The sequence below is a fragment of the Sinocyclocheilus rhinocerous genome, unplaced genomic scaffold, assembly GCF_001515625.1.
Source record: "Sinocyclocheilus rhinocerous isolate Xijiao unplaced genomic scaffold, SAMN03320098_v1.1 scaffold343, whole genome shotgun sequence".
NCBI lineage: Eukaryota > Metazoa > Chordata > Actinopteri > Cypriniformes > Cyprinidae > Sinocyclocheilus > Sinocyclocheilus rhinocerous.
The window spans coordinates 101,223-120,129 of record NW_015626871.1 but is presented as its reverse complement, the minus strand read 5'-3'; the positions used below and the strand labels follow the sequence as shown (position 1 = coordinate 120,129).

The 18,907-nt window shown below is 36.3% G+C and overlaps 1 protein-coding gene across 2 annotated transcripts in view; it reads right to left on the bottom strand.

Annotated features, from left to right (window-relative positions):
• LOC107719306 (probable JmjC domain-containing histone demethylation protein 2C) overlaps positions 1-18,907 on the bottom strand; it is an 89,015-nt gene that overhangs the window by 25,530 nt on the left and 44,578 nt on the right. For both annotated transcript variants that reach the window (XM_016526709.1, XM_016526714.1), the window contains exon 4: positions 1,300-1,405. In XM_016526709.1, coding sequence (XP_016382195.1) covers positions 1,300-1,405 — 106 coding nt within the window. The remainder of the gene's footprint in view (positions 1-1,299; positions 1,406-18,907) is intronic.

Here is an 18,907-nt window from a genome sequence, read left to right as displayed (position 1 = left end):
TGGCTGATTTGGTGCCATCTGTGCTTTAAAATTACTAGGGATGCGCCGATTCGATATTCATATCGGGTATCGGCTCCGATAGTGCCATTTTCTGTATCTAGTAGATTGTGAAAGAATGATTATCAGTTCCACACACAGAGATATATAAATTCTACATTTATTTAAATGAGGGAAAAAAACTTTACTGGTATCGGATCGGTATCGGTATCGGCCAATACCGAACCCTAGGTATCGGAATCGGTATCGGAGGCGAAAAAGGCGGATCGGAGCATCCCTAAAAATTACTACTGTAAAGTTCACCCTGCCTGTTGAAAATTATTTAAAGTTAAAAACGTTCGTTAGAAGTTTAGAAATGTAATCAAAAATTAAATGTAATCAGTTACATTACTTAAAAAATAATAATTTAATAGTTACACTGTTTATTACATTTTAAATAGAGTAACTTTGTAACCTATTACATTTCCAAAGTAACCTTCCCAACACTCTCTGTTCATTTGGATATCACAGTTTGAACATTCTTGTTTTCATTATTTTCAAGATCCGAGGTAAATTATAAATGGTCACATTCAATATGGTTATTTCAGTCATGCACAATGATAATCTAACTACAATTTAACCCCTTTAAGATTATACAAAGCACATAATCAGCACTTGAGATTATCACTGTGATTAGACACAGTTTATATGTTCTTGTTCCCAGCCACAATCACAGTCACAGAAATTTAAACCATTTCTAAAGTAGAATCCTCTGTTATTTGTTGTGTATAACTGTTGTGGCTGGTTAGGACAAAAACTGTGATTAACAAAAAACTTTTTATTGTGCGTTTCGGCATCTAGTGTTGGGCTAATGAACTTGGCAGAATAATTGTTTATTTTGATTACTAATAATAAATGTGAACTTTTAACAGTAGTATCTTGTAACGTTCTGCAGTAGTATTTTTAATACATTTCTCTGCCTTGTGTTGTGACAGAGAAAATCAAGTAATGGCCTCTCGTGGCTTATAGCTTTATTCGAAACTAGTCAAACATAAGTGCTGAGCGCTAATGAAGATACTGAATATGCAAAATCCTCTGTGTAGTGTACTCAAACAGAAAGAATATACTGAGCAAAATTGTTTGACAGTCAGGCTTCAAACAGTCAACTCCGAGTTGATCAGATTTTCTCAAACATCCTTATCAAACGCAAATGAACAAAACAGATACCACAAACAAACCAAATCACAGGATCCTCACACAGATCGGCATTACAAAGGTCTTTCCTCTGAAGAATGAAAGCAGAGAGAATGTAGGCTAGAATACCTTTCTGAAGAATGTTCTGGAATTGGTTTTGTTTGAGCCAGGCCTGGACCTGTTCCTGCAGAGACGGATCATCTCTCACAGCTGGATTTCCACCATCCACTTCATCCTTTAACAGCAAAACAACATAGCTTGAGACAAGTTCTGGTTTTCTTTCCTTTTTTGAGGAGTGCTAAAAATGTTATCTGTTATGATCACACCGAAGGCTCCAAAAGCAAAGATGAAAAAGATGAAGGAAAGCAACAGTTGCATACCAGGCAGCTTCAGATGGGGGAGGGACGTCAGAGAGAGACATCGCTCTCTCTCTCACACACACACACAGTATTACACATGGCATTACTCATCCATGTACACAATAGACACACCTCCTCACTGTACACACACTCAAGACTGGAAATTACATAATGGTAGTGTGCGAGGGATATTTAAGACGAACTGCAGCTGAACTCCCAAAACCTCTGCCTGTTACACACACACACACAGCGAATAAACACAGGAAACACAGAGGCTACATATCATTTCCAATAAATATTACATCACGCATCTCTCTCTTTCTGTCACTTCCATCCAGTACGCTTCAGAGATCACGAGTCCTGACACACCACGTCTGACAGCACACCTGTAAACACACTCCCACACATAAACGCTCTCTACTCGCCTCGCCTCGCATTTACATTTTACGGTTTCCCCCTCAGGATTCAAGTTTATCTTGTGCTCTTGAGTAAGTCAGTTTTTTGTTTGTGACAATAGCTGCTGACTGTATGTGAATGTATAAGAAAAAGAAAATTATTGTTACAAATTAATACATTATATATTAATTAATAATATCAATAAGTAATATGTTATATTATATATAATAATTATTTATTATTAATCATTAAAACGGTCAGTAATTAAATATATTGTATTTATATATTTATATTTAATTTAATCTATTCTATATATTTATATTTATATATTATTCAAAAATATCAATGAGTAATAGCATTTATTATAAAATATATAATTATTTTATTGCATTTATTATTTATCATTAATTATTAAAATAATACACACACACACACACACACACACACACACACACACACGTGTACAGAGGCTCAGGTGCAGGGAAGAGAAATCTTTCACAGCAATACTGTGAACTGTGACTTCCAATTGACAGAAATAGCCAAACTAAAGAAACAAATGATGTTATCACTGATTGTGCTGATGCTTATCCAGCATGACACACTTACCAATGTGTTAAAGAAACTGCTCTTGATTTTAGAGATGCACACCATACCATATGCACCCATGGTACCGACCTATAACAGCATTATTTTTCATTTATCTGGATTACTTTGATAAGGATGGAATCAGTGGCAGATAATATATTAAGTTTGTAGATACTGTTTCTATGTCATTTGGTCCATTGGTTCCTTGGACCATGCTATACATATTTTGCAAGAATCTTTTAGGACATTGCAACTTTCATTCTCCTGCAGTTGTACCTGCACTCACTCACATCATTAACACATCCCTTCACACTGGTGTTTTTCCCTCAGCATTTAGACAGGCTCGTATAACCCCACTACTTAAGAAACCCACCCTTAACCCATCTCTTTTAGAGAACTACAGACCGGTTTCCCTTCTTCCTTTCATTGCAAAAACACTTGAACAAGCTGTGTTCAACCAAGTCTCTGCCTTTCTCACACAGAACAACCTCCTAGACAGCAACCAGTCTGGTTTCAGAAGTGGACATTCAACCGAGACTGCCTTGCTCTCAGTTGTTGAAGCCCTAAGACTGGCAAGAGCAGATTCCAAATCTTCAATACTTATCTTGCTGGATCTGTCCGCTGCTTTTGACACGGTTAACCACCATTATTAAAGTGGTGCTATTCTGATGCTTTTGATTGGTTCTCTGGTTTGAATTTGCGGCGCACCACGTCTGCCAATTACGTTAATCCACATTGCCACTAAAAAGCTTTAGGCTACTACAACCTGTCTGAGAGTTGCCACCATGGCGAGTGATAAAAATGCATTTCAGTGCTGGAAATGTAAAAATAATTTCATCCTGAAATCCGATAAGGGCGCAAATATAGCAGTTCATTGCAAAATTTGTTTGCCAGCTGTTAAAATGCTTTCGACATCAAAGGCTTCAATGTCGAACCTGAGGAAGCATCTGCAGGTATGTAACCTAGCTTTTCTTTATTTTATAAAAGCATATAGTTTGAGTTATTATTGTGAGTGTACAGAAATAAAAACAGACCCTTTAGTTTCTAATGATATATTATTCGTTTCTGTATAATAAAAAGTGACAGAGTCGTTTAAGTCGATTTACTGTAGCTGCTAACTTATGTGGAAAAAATCCACCAAAAAGTGCCAGCGCATTCATTGACCCCATAGTGTATTCGATACCTATATTCAAAACATTTATAACAAATTAGCTAGTCTGCTAGCTACCTTTACCAGACACACTTCTATTTATGAACCCTTTGACAGAAAATATATAGCTCACATTTTTCCTCCTTGAATAAGGTTGGTAAGGTCAGATCTAATATAACTCACAAAGTCATAGAGTTGTGAAATTCAGGGCACCAACAGACTCCCCTGCCCAAAGCAATTTTACCACTAAGTTAACCCATTTTAATTTTGATTGTCGTTTTTTAAATCAGTATTTAGATTACTGCGTGATTTTCAACTGAAAAGTGACTTATGATTTGAATGATGACAATCTGCTGCAGTTTCATTTCATTTCACCCTTAACCCATCTCTTTTAGAGAACTACAGACCGGTTTCCCTTCTACCTTTCATTGCAAAAACACTTGAATGAGTTGTGTTCAACCAAGTCTCTGCCTTTCTCACAGAACAACCTCCTCGACAGCAATCAGTCTGGTTTCAGAAGTGGACATTCAACCGAGACTGCCTTGCTCTTAGTTGTTGAAGCCCTAAGACTGGCAAGAGCGGATTCCAAATCTTCAACACTTATCTGGCTGGATCTGTCCGCTGCTTTTGACACGGTTAACCACCAGATCCTCCTGTCAACCCTATTGGCAAAGGGCATCTCAGGAACCACACTCCAGTGGTTTGAGTCTTATCTCTCAGATAGGTCCTTCAAGATATCTTGGAGAGGTCAGGTGTCCAAGTCACAACATCTAACTACTGGGGTGCCTCAGGGCACAGTTCTTGGACCACTTCTCTTCTCTGTCTACATGGCATCACTAGGTTCTGTCATTCAGAAACATGGCTTTTCATTTCACTGCTATGCTGATGACACTCAAGTCTACCTCTCATTCCATCCTGATGATCCAACGATAGCTGCTCGCATCTCAGCTTGTCTAACAGACATTTCCTGCTGGATGAAGGACCATCACCTTCAACTCAACCTGGCGAAGACAGAACTGCTTGTGGTTTCAACAAACCCATCACTTTATCAAAATTTCACCATCCAGTTAGGCTAATCATCCATAACTCCTTCAAAAACAGCTCGAAACCACCCTTAACCCATCTCTTTTAGAGAACTACAGACCGGTTTCCCTTCTTCCTTTCATTGCAAAAACACTTGAACGAGCTGTGTTCAACCAAGTCTCTGCCTTTCTCACACAGAACAACCTCCTCGACAGCAACCAGTCTGGTTTCAGTAGTGGACATTCAACCGAGATTGCCTTGCTCTCAGTTGTTGAAGCCCTAAGACCGGCAAGAGCGGATTCCAAATCTTCAATAATTATCTTGCTGGATCTGTCCGCTGCTTTTGACACGGTTAACCACCAGATCCTCCTGTCAACCCTATTGGCAAAGGGCATCTCAGGAACCACACTCCAGTGGTCCAATGGACAATCTGCCAAATATGTGTTTTTCCTAGAAATTACATAAAATTACAAAACAAAGTCTTTGAAATGCCAAGAGTCTGTGTTTATGTCCATTGTAGCTCAAATATATTTCCTCTTTCACATCAAAGCACTGAATGTGTGGCAGAAGCAATTATTTAGATAAAAGACTAGAGGTTTGAGTGCTCAAATTCCTTTACTTAGCATGTGAATGACATCATCTCTCACCATCATCCAGGAGGGTTTAAGATATGACCTCATGCTCTCACTATGTCATGTTCTCAAGAGAGCTTGCATGTGCGGCATTAATAAACTATTCAGAAGTTTGCTCATGCTCTAGTTTAGGAAATAAAGGAGGTCAAATGCTCCCTTATTCGAAAACACCAAACCATTGTAAACACAACAGGCTCTGTCAGAGATTTGTTCCTTCTGGGGAAGAAATTAAGCAATTGGTGAGGGAGAATTTTACGGCATGCTGAATACAAAAGGAGATTTACAGTCACTGACTGAGACAGTCTTTCCTTTGGCACAAGTGTTCTTGTTTTCGCAGAGTTGAGATATATATTACGAGGAGGACTGTGAAATTTATGGGCTAACTGATGAGAAGAATAGCTACCATAATGAGGTTGCAAAGCATCCACTGCATGCTGTGGTGAACAGTGCAAGGTCTCAGCTCAGGAACAAAATGTCAGTAATATTACATTGGTTCAATCTTCTGATAGACTCTAATCTGTGATGTTATTGGGTATTATTGTAGATTACAAGATCACAACTGAACAGCAAGGAAGACAAATTGATAGCAGGAAGATAATATTGATCATTTGGCCAATCTGAGAAATTATACTGAACATCTAATTTTTTATATATGCAATAAATGTTCTGTTTTCAGTTTTGGCTGTTACTAGATATCAATCTTCTCAATAACAGGATACATTATCTGTGAAACCAATTTAAACCCTTTGAACTTCACCTCTTTTTATTGTCAGTGTAGTGTTTGGTCTGCAAGCCTTGAAAAGGTCAGTGACAGATTTAGATGTTTAATTCTGAGTATGAAGCTGTTGGTCCCAGACAAACTGACACATATTTGACCCTTAAGTCACCATTTCAATTAACCCTCCCTAATGAGCTGACTCATAGCAGCATCTGCTTAATCACCACAAATCAGCACACATGCAAAGTATACTAGGAAAAGGTTCTGAAGTGTTTTAAGCTTCTGTGTACAATATAGTAAGAATCAGAAGAGGATATTTGCCATATTTGCTATATTGTTTGTGCTACTAATCTGATAATTGTGTAGAGTAATGAGTTTTAAGAGATTTCTAAATGTGGACACTTATGCCACACTTAAAGAAATAAAGAGCTAGTAAAAATGCATTTTAAGTGATAAAACAATAATAATAATAAAGTTTACACATTTTAGTTATCAAAAGTTACCAGCAGTGTGGACTTAATATCCACCATGTTGGCATTGTCATGTGACCTCCATTGTAAGTTGCATCACTTCTGTTGTGTAGAATGCATCACTTCTGTAGAATGTCAATTCAGAATTGGCATAAATAGTATATGATCCGTACTTTTTGTTTATACTGCGAATTAGGAGATCAAATAGTTCTCATTTCACATACTACTTTTCACGTTCTATATTGTAATAAAATATGCATATGCAGACATGGGGATTTTTTTCTCAGAACCACTGAGATGAACTTTAACATACTTAACCATAGTATGGATGATGTACTATTTCTGCATATCCCATGAGGCCACGGGAAAAGAATAACACAACAGACAATGTAGGTCACATGACAATGCCAACATGGCAGATAGTACATCTGGATTGCAACTACATTTTGACTAAAATGTGTTCAAATACATTTTATCTTTATTTTGAACTGTGTATAGGTTGTTTTATCATTTAAAATGCCTTTCTTTAAAATAAATTTGTCTAATGTTTTGTTGAATTATACAATGAAATTCGTACATTTTAAGTGTAGCTTAAAATCTTATCAAGGCATTGATGTGTGCCTGCCTACAAAATCACCACTGGCTCTGCACCCCTTTACCTAAATTCATTACTTCAGACTTATGTGCCCTCTAGAAGCTTGCGTTCTGCAAGTGAACGTCACTTTATTGTGCCATCCCAAAGAGGCACAAAATCACTTTCACAGACTTTTAAATTAAATGTTCCCTCCTGGTGGAATGACCTGCCCAACTCAATCCAAGCAGCTGAGTCCTTAGCCATCTTCAAGAATCGACTAAAAACACATCTCTTCCATCTTTATTTGACCCTCTAACTCTAGCACTCTCTATTCTAATTATATTCTTTATAAAAAAAATTTAAAAAAAATAACACTTGCTTCTCTTATCTTTTGCATCTATTTGTTTTCTTTTTATTTATTATACAATTATAATTCTGACTTTCTGACTTCTTCTGATTAACAAAAGCAAAAAAGGCCTCTAACACTAGCTTGCTCTATTCTTTTTCTATTCTATCTGTTTTCTTTTTATCTGTTTTTCTTTTTCTGTTTTCTATGATTTAAAAAAAAACATGCTACGTGTACTGCATTAAGCTAACTGAGACTTGTTATAGCACTTGCATATCATTGCTCTTTTGCTGATTTTGATTGCTTCCATTGTCCTCATTTGTAAGTCACTTTGGATAAAAGCGTCTGTTAAATGTCTAAATGTAAATGTAAATTCCAAAAAAATGAAATATATGCTTTTTACCAGACGTGGCATTAAATCGGATCACTCTATTTTAACTCTAGAGGGGGAGAGTAAAGAAAGAGTCAGTTGTTACAAATATTTGAGTATATGGCTGGACGAAAAGCTGGGTTTTCAGGTACATATTGAAAATCTACTAAAAAAGCTTAGACCAAAACTTTTTTTTTGTATCGTTTAAAGAAATGATTTCCCTTTGAAGCAAGGAAGAGAATTATACAAAGTTGTTTTCTCTCAGTGTTGGATTATGGTGATGTGATTTATATGCATGCAAGTTCATCTATCTTAAAAAAGTTGGATTATGTATACCATGCTGCATTACGATTTGTAACTTGTGCTTCTTCACGCACACATCATTGTACCTTGTATGAATTAGTGGGTTGGTCCTCTTTGTTTCAGAGGAGAAAAATACATATGTTGTTGTTTACTGCCAAGGCCTTGTTAGGTAAATTACCCTCTTATATATGTAGTCTTTTATCTTATTATACTTGTTATTATAGTACAAGAACTACTGATAAATTGCTTTTAAATGTTCCTAGAGTATACTCAAAAAGCCTTCTCTTTTTATGCTCCTTTTTTATGGAATGAGACGCAGAGTATCTTAATGTTGGAAAAACTCCCTTCGTTGAATACTTTTAAAAATGTTATATGGTCTAACTGTAAGGAAACATGTAAATGTTTTAAGTCATACCTGCAAACTCACAAGAGGTCAAAAAGGTGACATAGTTCGTAATATGAAACCTGTTGGGGGGTCTGGGGACATCCCCCCCAGAAGAACATTTTTGAGAATTTAACATGTAAATGAAGCGTTCTGGTGCAATCTGACAACAAAATAAAGGAAAAGGACAACATATGCTTCAAGTAAAAAAAAAAGCACATTTATACCACAAACTTTTTGGACAGTGCAACTCTGTTATCATCGGTGTTCATATTTCTCTTTGTGAGCAGTGGAGTAATTTATTTTTGCAAATTTTAATGTTCACAGAGTGCGCATACTATCAACAAACTCCATCTTTTCACTGCAGAGGAAACAGAATCTGCATCTGAAGTGGCATTAGATGTATTTACACAGACTGTTTGATGAAGCTGAGGTGCCATAAATGCATTTACAACACAACATTTCAAATGCATAAATAATTTTATAAGATTAATGTTTTAAATATTTTTGAACATACACGAACATACACAAAAATAGATGATGGTAAATTACTGTTTTAAGGAGCGAGTTATTAGTCATTCATTCAAACGGCTGACTCATTCAGAAATGAGTCAAGTAAATACTGTCTTTATGAATGGGTTACTGAATCATTGACTCCCTTGATTCATTCAAAAACGTGGATTCATTCAGTATCGAAACACCGCTGTGTTGCTCCGAGACACAAAAGAGTTCTGCTGTGGCTTTGATTGAAGCTTCGTCAGCGAACTTGAGCAAAAACAGTCAATATTATATTACAAATTCCGAACTTTGTGTCTGTTTAACTCACAATGAAGAACTTCCACGCCGACGACATGTTTTCATGCAGATGTGAGCGTAGTGTGGCGTCAAAACGGACCGGCTGTGTGATGAGGTGTGTTCGATTTGAAGCAGCAGCGCGCAGACCAATCGGACATGAAAGTACCACGAGAGCGATTCGAAAGCATGCGGAGCCATCTGCTCTCTGTAGCTCTCGCGGTGCTTTGCAGTCATACAGCGATCGGTCTGCGCATTGCTGCTTCAAGTCGAAAGTAGTTCGCAGGTATGTTAACTAAGAAGTTGGGATATTTGTGTGTGTGTGTATGTGAGTGTTTATGTATATGTAAACTGTTTTGTGTGAAACTTTTTGTGCTGCCATTTTGGCCAGGACTCCTTGGAAGAAGAGATTTTCTCTCTCAATGGGACTATCCTGGTAAAAATAAAGGAAATAAAAAAATTTAAAAAATACATAAATTTCTCAAAGGTATTTAAGGAGTTTGTCTCATGCAAAACCAAATTTTCTTTTGCAATAAACAGTTAAAAGATCAGAGAGTACATGTCCATGAAGCCTGTTTGCATGTATTTTTAAAGGGGTCATATCATGCGATTTCAATTTTTCCTTTCTCTTTGGAGTGTTACAAGCTCTTGGTGCATAAAGAAGGTCTGTAAAGTTGCAAAGACTAAAGTCTGGTATTCGGCCAATCACAACGCATTGGATAGCTGGCCAATCAGAGCACACCTCGTTTTTCAGACCGATGAGTTTTGTAAAAATCGACGCGTTTCAGAAAGGCGGGGCATAGAGGAAAAACAATAATGTACAGTATGTGGAAAATAATGTGTTTTTTTTTACCTTAAACCGCATAAACACATTTCATTACACCAAATACACAAAATAATGTTCTTTTTAGCAACATCATATGACCCCTTTAAGCTTTGTCGGTTTTAAAGACCTCATTGGTCTTGTTGATTAGTTTCTTTGTTCTTTTTTTCCAAAGCTGACTGTTTAACTTATTGCCAATAATTGCTTGATATTTAAGCCCATATAAAGTTTTAAATGGCATAAGAAAAGTTTTATTGATTTCAAGAGGTCTTACATTTGTGGACAGAAAAATTGGAATAGTGATATGGCCTAATGTGATTATTAAACTTCCAAAAGCTTAAATGTGAGCACTGCACATTTCAAAGTAAAAACACTGCACTGTTGCACATCCTACAGGCTTGTGGTTTCAGAACAGTTTGCAAACAATGAACAGCCTACATTTATGCCAAGCCATTGCTTATGATCAACTATGTTCATATCATAGCCGCAAAATTCTCGCCTTTTGGATATTTTCACTGTTCTAATAACACACAGCTGCTTTGTATATACTGTATTTCTGCTATTCCATAATCACCACCTACTGTCAGAGAGGGAATTTGAATTTTCAATCATACATTTTAAATAAATATAAATATACTAAGGTATCATTTTGACTCATACCTTTTCTTTAAAATGTTTAAATGCTGAAATGAGGTTTATCATTTCTAAACTCTTAGTTTTTGTCAAATTCTGCATTATTTGAACTCTAAAGTTTCATTTTTACAGTATATGGTATTAATATGGTATTAATAACAAATGGTGTTAATTTAATTTGTGCACTTTAACTCTGCGGACCTGGATACGGGTCCAAAATCACGTAAAAAAATTTTATGCTTCATTTGCAAAGCCTTCCTTATATGGTATCAGCCCATACATGGTATCATTTGAAAGCTTAGAGTGTCTTCTTTACAAAGAATACCATTAGAAAACCATCTTTTGGTTTTATGTTACATAAAGCAGTAAAATGAAGCTTAGAAATGTATTCAACCCACACACGAATTTCCGCCTAATGATTGCGAGAAAAATTTCCGAAGAATGTGTATTTTTTATATTTTTCACAAAACAGTCAAGTCATATATCACAAGAAAGCTCTTATTCTCAGGAATTTGACTATGTAGATTATTTCATTGTGTGACAATCACAGATCGAATGACCTTCAATAGAATTGCGATGTGAAATTTGATACCTCTGAGGAAACATTCAGATGCGTAACATTCCTACTCGCACAATTGCTTCAGTCAGCCACAAACAGCCAAAAACTCTATATTATCTTTTAGGTTAGAATCTCTTCTTTCAAACGAGACCATTTTCACATTTCTGTGTGCTCGCATTGGTGAGAAATCCACTGTTTTGTCGCAGAAGCGCAACAGAAGCGCACCAGAGAAAAAAAGATGCTCTTTTGGCAAACACGCGCTCTCCAAATCATAGCAGCTCCGGCCAGCGGATTTTATGTTCTACAACTCTGGGCTGCTCAGTGGGCGGCAATAGGTCAGATTACACGCCACTCATGCGCGCCGGCCACTCAGAGCCGTAGACAGGACGGGGGGAGAGAGAGGATCTTGTAGTTTTTTTGACTGTTTTGAAGGCGATAATGCACGCTGGAAGGCAAACACATCGGCGGCTCGGATAATGGCAATCTATGAACATAATAATGAAAGTTATAGATGATGAAGAATGTTCAGCGGCGCGGTGGAGAGGAGAGGGCGCTTGTCTGGTGAGCACATATGAGCGCTTTTGCTCCGTTTTTGATAGAATCATTATTTTGAAACGTAAAAGCACAGCTAACAATCTGATAAACGATGTATTGACAGTAAAGTACAGTACAGGATGCGTTTCAGTAAATATACATGGATATTATTACAGTGCTATGTTTATAATCAGCTATTTCTTTGTTTCACATTCTGAAGACCAGATAGCAGCCGCGAGCTCATGGCAGAAGCAGTTAGCGCGGAGCTAGCGGCACAGCTCGCGTCTGATCTCCAGGCAGGATGCTGATGCTGAGGCAGGCAGGATGCTGATAGAGATAGGATGCTGATGCAGAGGTGATGCAGGGGACTAAAATGATGCACATAAATGGAATGATATAAAGCTGGAGGATGTGGATTCTGTTTTAGATTTTAATAAACCACATGGATTTTACAATTTATAGAGTCTTGTGTCTCCTGAAAGAAAAAAAATGATTGTATAAAACACAAAATTTGATATTTGGTATAATTCGTTTATGCCATTTTGTATATTACTACTTAGACAAACATAAAAATAAAAACTGAAAGAAAAAAACTGATTGTATAAAACACAAAATTTGATATTTGGTATAATTCGCTTATGCCATTTTGTATATTACTACTTAGACAAACATAAAAACATAATTCAGTCAATAATCAAGAAAAGTGCTATGGCACATAGTAAAATAGGATTCTGGGGGCAATATGTTTTATAAAACCTGTTTTTGCAAAGGAAACTCACAAAGACACTTTTAGATGCAAAAAGGGACAATTTTACTCCCTTTGGTTATAATTCAATAACTCCTGTTTAGAAGCTGTTATTTGAAAGATTCTTTTTTCTGGTACATCTTGGCACCTAGTGGAATCAAACAATATAAGTTACAGGGAGCTGGAGCAAATAGAACCTGAATAACAGACTTCCAAAAAAAAATTCTGAAAAAAAAAAATCAAAAAGCGCCTATGTTTTTTTAGTGTTTATTGCAATATTTAAAATATATATAATGTTATTTATGAAGAATTACAATCATATTTTGTAGTTCAAAGGTTTTTTTTTTTGTATGTGTGTAGGGTAAACATTTGAAATTGGGTATGTCAAATTTAGGCGAAAATACACAAAAACGCCCCAGAGCTTAAGTGTTAAGAAGTGCTTAAAACCTTAAAGTTGATTTTAACAACCCTTGTGTAGTTAGGCAATTATTAGTTTTTGCTGTCATCTGAATTGGTTTCGAGAATTGTGAAACTTCAATGGTATCTAAAATGTTAATATTCTAACAACCTTATTTCCAGCAAAAATAACTATATGTGACCCTAAACCACAAAACCAGTTATAAGGGTCAATTTTTTAAAATTGAGTTTTATACAACATCTGAAAGCCGAATAAACAAGCTTTCCATGGATGTATGGTTTGTTAGGATAGGACAATATTTGGCCGAGATACAGCTATTTGAAAATCTGGAATCTGAGGGTGCAAAAAATCTAAATACTGAGAAAATCGCCTTTAAAGTTGTCTAAATGAAGTTCTTAGCAATGCATATTACTAATCAAAAATTAAATTTTTATATATTTACGGTAGGAAATTTACAAAATATCATCATGGAACATGATCTTTACTTAATATCCTAATGATCTTTGGCATAAAAGAAAAAAAAAAAACGATAATTTTGACCCATACAATGTATTGTTGGCTATTGCTACAAATATACCCGTGCTACTTATGACTGGTTTTGTGGTCCAGAGTTACATAGTGTGATACATGTTGTTATTGTGAAGCAAAAACTACTTATACAGTGATGTAAGATTTTGGTCATCCCACCCCTAAACATTATTAACAAGAGCTCACCGCAGTGGGGCAACGGGATCTGCTGCTGCCCAGCTGTGTGGGTGCGATCAACGTGTGTGTGTGTAAAGAGTTCTAATAATATCTGTTTATGTGTGTGTGTGTGTGTGTGTAAAGTGTTCTAATAATATCAGTGTATGTGTGTGTGTGTGTGTGTGTGTGTGTGTGAGAAAGAGAGAGCGAGCAGCCATCTCTGATTACATCTGCCCTTGCATAGCAAACATAAGGCGGTGTGTGTGTGTAAGTGAGCAGACTGCATGAGAGAGGGAACGAGAGAGAAGGAGAGCAGGACGGAGAGAGAGAGAGTGTGTGTGTGTATGTGTGTATTACTCATCCGTGCTTCAGTTCTCTGGACGGAGGGAAGACATGATTTATTCATTTACCCGCAGGCAGGTTTTGATCTCTCTCTCTCTGGCTCAGACCGTCTTTCTTGTCTCGCTCACACAAACATACACAGTCTCTCTCTCTCTGTCTCTCTCTCCCCCCGCTGTTTCTGTGCCTCTCTCACCTCGCACTCTATTTCTCTCTTTGACAAACACACACACACACACAGCTCTGCTTCACTGGCCTTTAGGAGGAGGGGTAGCGAATGGAGGAGGAATGAGAGAGGAGATAATAAGACGGTGGGGATGAGGGAGGTGTGATTGGAGAGAGCGTTATGTGGGCAAGATGAAGGGCAAATTAAGCTAACGATGATGGTAAGGTTAATTAGTGTTAATTAGCGTGTTACAGTGTGGCTGTCTTTGATTGGTGGACTGGTTTTCCTGCTTTTAAAGTTCTCTAAACAATCTGAAATTCACTCACTCCATCAATCAAGACAAACAAACACACACACATAATCAAACTTACTCTGAAAACAAAAGCATCTCTGCATTTCCCTCATACATATGGAACACACACACACATGATCGCAATCTCATTAACTCCTAAACATACACACATAAACAAACAAGCTCTAAACTTGACAGAGCACGTACACACACAGCTCAGCTGACCAAAACTCATGAGAAATGAGATGACAGAGAAACAGTGACTCAAACACACTCCAGAGGACGTGTGACGCACCACAGGACAGAATGAACATGACGCTGAGAAAATGAGATCTATTATAAATGCATTTAATTTACTCTGTTTATTCTTTATCTAATTTAGCAGCACAATTGGATATTTTAACTACAGATTGTCTGTCACTGCAAAGGCTGTGTTAACGTTCATGTCTGTCTTTATCACAGCTACTTTACCCACAAGAGCATCAAATTATCTACATTTACGGTATTAATACTGAACCCTGGTCTTGAATATTCCAGGTAAAATACAAGTTGTAGTTCACACAGTAGAGTATGATGCTAACAATACCAAGATCAAGAGTCTGATTCCTAGGGAATGCATGAACTGATATTGAATGCAGTGAGAGTCGCTTTGGATGTAAGCATCTACCAGCTGCATATGTAATGAAATGGAAAGTGAAGCTTTATTAACAACACGCATGACATTCTGTTGACCGCCAAAGGCAATCATTCAGACTCATTCCTCAGAGTGTAAAAACACAGAAATGTGTTGACAGTTATGCACTTACAATATATGGGTTAAGCGTACAATAGTTAAGCTTATCTTAAGCTTAACCCTGTAATATTCCTTTAGTTTGTATGATTAAGCTCTAAACCTTTTCATTAGGCAAAAGCAAGTTTTGTAGGCCGCATATCATTTTAGTGTACATGACTTCAAAGTAACCAGGTTTAATGTTAGGCCATTATACAAGTTTAATATTATTATAAAACACAAGTAAAAAAAACATTTAAACCGACTACAGTACTTCCAAAAGTTTGGGGTCAGTAATACATTTTTAATTAAATTAAAACTTGCAAGGATGCATACAATTTATAAAAAGTAAAGACTTTTACATTGTTACAAAAACTTTAATTTCAAATAAATGTTATGCTTTTGTACTTTCTATTTATCAAAATATCCTGAAAAAAATGTATCATGATTTCTACAAAAATATTAAGCAGCTGTCTTCAACATAATAATAAAAACTGTGTTTTGGGCTTCATTTCTAAAAAATCATGTGACAGTGAAGTCTGGATTGATGCTGAAAATTCAACTTATGTTAATGTTAACCCGCGCCGGCCCGAAGGGCGTGTTTAGGCGTGTCTGTGCTTTTAATTACCTTTGTTTTAAAACAATATTCAATCAACTATCATAAACTGTACATTTTACCTTGTTTTACTCTGTTGCTATACTAATTTTGAGTTATTATGACTCCAGAGTAACAAAGGTTCAAGTGTCTAGTTTCAAACAATACCAGATTTATAAATATAGACCATAGGGTTCAAGAGCTACAGACATTTTTATTTGGGTATGTCGTTTTTCAGAAAATGCTCAAAAACAGGGGCGCACAGTAAGTGGTTAAACTATATTAAAAATGTTATTACAGTAAAATACTTATTTCTATACTTACTAATTATAATGACTGCTTTTACTGTATTTTTGATCAAATAAATGCAGCCTTGGTGAGCATAAAAGACCAAAAATGTTATTTTTACAGTGTATGGCACATCACAGGCAGCAGTTGTCCATTAGCCACAGGTTGAAAACCACTAAAAAAAAAACAAACAGAAAAGTGATATTATATTAACCACTAACATCATGGCCAACTTTCTAAAATCCAATCAGCAATAATATTTTGTTTTACTTGGAAATGTGTCACATTACAGAAAAGAAATTCTCGACTTCAAAGCAGTTAATGGCATATTCAGAAATATACATTGTATATTGTAGCCTATACTGTATTTATGTAGTATATATGAAGATAGCCTGTAAACAGATTAGTTGTAACAAACTTACGGAGCTAAAAAAATGGGTTATGACAGTTATAGTGGACACAATGAAATATTTGATACAAACCCAACTGCACTAAACAGAATTGATGGATGCTATGGTTGTATTTGTATTTTTAGAAACCGAAATGCACGGTTGTGTTTAGTCATCAGTCATGGATTAGTTTTGAGGTTTAGTGGTTTAATTCCAGTTTCAAAGTTCCGTTTGATCTTTTTCTCCAGTCATTTCTATGTTCTACAGGATGAGAGAGGTGAGACGAGACATGCTGCTGCTGAGACAGAGACAGACAGGATGGGCTGACAGAGTCGTACGAAGAGTGAGATGACCTCAGTCTAGCGCACAGCCAAAGCATCACCACGGCAACATGTGCAAGAGAGACATCGGGCTGATCCAACTATTGCATCAGGAAGAGAGAAATGGGGAGAAACAGAAAGAAGAAGGGGGGAAAAACAGACAGATTATTGAAAAGGATGAGCTAGTATGTTTGTAGCAGCTTGTGTTTACGTATGTACAGAGAAAAATCATAGCTGGAGAGAGCATGAAGAGAACAAACAAGCTCGTGATCCTTCCTCTGGTGAGAACAGCCACACACACAAACATCCAGAGAGAGATATAGAGGGTTAGAAATAGATGATGCCGAAAAGTGCTTCATTGAATTCAAATTTGAGAGTAGAGAGAGAGGGAAAGAGAGGGAGATGTGCATGTTTGAGAGATGTGAGACAGAAAGGCTTGATTGCGAGGGACAGAGAGAGAGAGAGAGAGGTGTAGAGGGAGGGTGATGAAGTAGATGAGATAATGACAAACAGAGGAGTGAGTGAGAGAGGAAGGATAGAGTCGCAGACTGACACACACAGAAAGAGTGCTCATAAAAATCAATGCAGGAGTCTGAAGACCTGTCCTTCAGTAAGAGAAGACCTACAAGTGCTGGATCAGAGACAGAGAGAGGCGCTCTTACCACTTAAATAAGAAAACCTGTAGTATATCACTGACAGATGAAAAGAAATATCTACAAAGCAGATCACAGATTTCACTAAACGTAATTTAAAGCTGAAGACAGCGATTTTTTTCTGTTAAAACACTTCCTCCTATGCTTTACTGACACAGCAGTTCAGCCACTGGCGTGATTTTGGGTTGAAACTGCCTGATTCCCTGACCAATACAGCCGACTGAGGAAGTGTTGAAGAAGAAACTGGTTTTAAAATCATATTTTTGGTCATAATTGTTGACACAAGCGGCACAGAAATTACAAACTTTAACTTAAACTGAATGAGAGGATCATGTTGTCATTCATATTACCATATGAACACACTGTACATGACATATATGTTATATAAATAAAACAAGTTATATAAATTCATTTTTACATTTTATTAGAAATATTTGCTAACAACATGATAATTCAACATCCAACTCATCAAATCCCAATGAACAAACTACTGATGCACCCATACTGAAAATGTGGCTAATACCAATATTCAATAATTAGTTATGATTGATAAGTGAAAGTTGGATCAGTACAGTTGGATAAAATTTGAATCAATAATCAACAGAGAACAGTGGAATACAAAAGCATTGAACACTGAGTTTAGTATAACAGAACAGAACAGGACAGTAGAACAGAATAGAACATACAGCATAAAGTATAGCATAGAATATAGTCAAATAGAATAGAATACTAAAAGATAATAGAATAAACATGGGAAAGTGCAGCACAGTAGAATAAAGAATAAAACAATAGAAGAGTGCAATATCCAGTAGAGTGGAGTACAGTAAAGTAAGAGAAATAAGAGTGTGTGTGTCTGTGTGTGTATATATATATATATATATATATATATAAAATATAAAAATTATATTTATGAAAATATATTATATTTATGAAAATATGTATACGTATGAAAATACTACTGTTCTAATAATTTTGGCCACCACATATACATATACATATGCATATGCATACAGTGCCCTCCATAAGTATTGGAACAGTAAAGACAAAATTGCTGTTTGCTGTTGAGTCAAGACATTTGCAAATATGATTAAAATATTAATATGAGACAAAACTACAGAATGTCACATTTTATTATTAGCCGTTTCAACACACAAATGTTTTACCAAATAAAAAGGACAGCACTTTTAGAGTTCATCCCACTATTTGATGTGAGCATAAGTATTGGAACAGTTGAACTTAAGTTGGTGATTTTACAGACACGTATTTTAGGGTTCATTTTCACAGCTTTTATGATTTATCATATCAGTCATCAACTGCTGTTGTTTTTCTCAGCCGATCAGGTCGTTCTTGGTTGCTGATGTCGCCGGTGGTCTCCAAACTGTTGATTTCTCCATGCCCTTTGTTTTTGCTATAGCTCTAATTGACTTCCT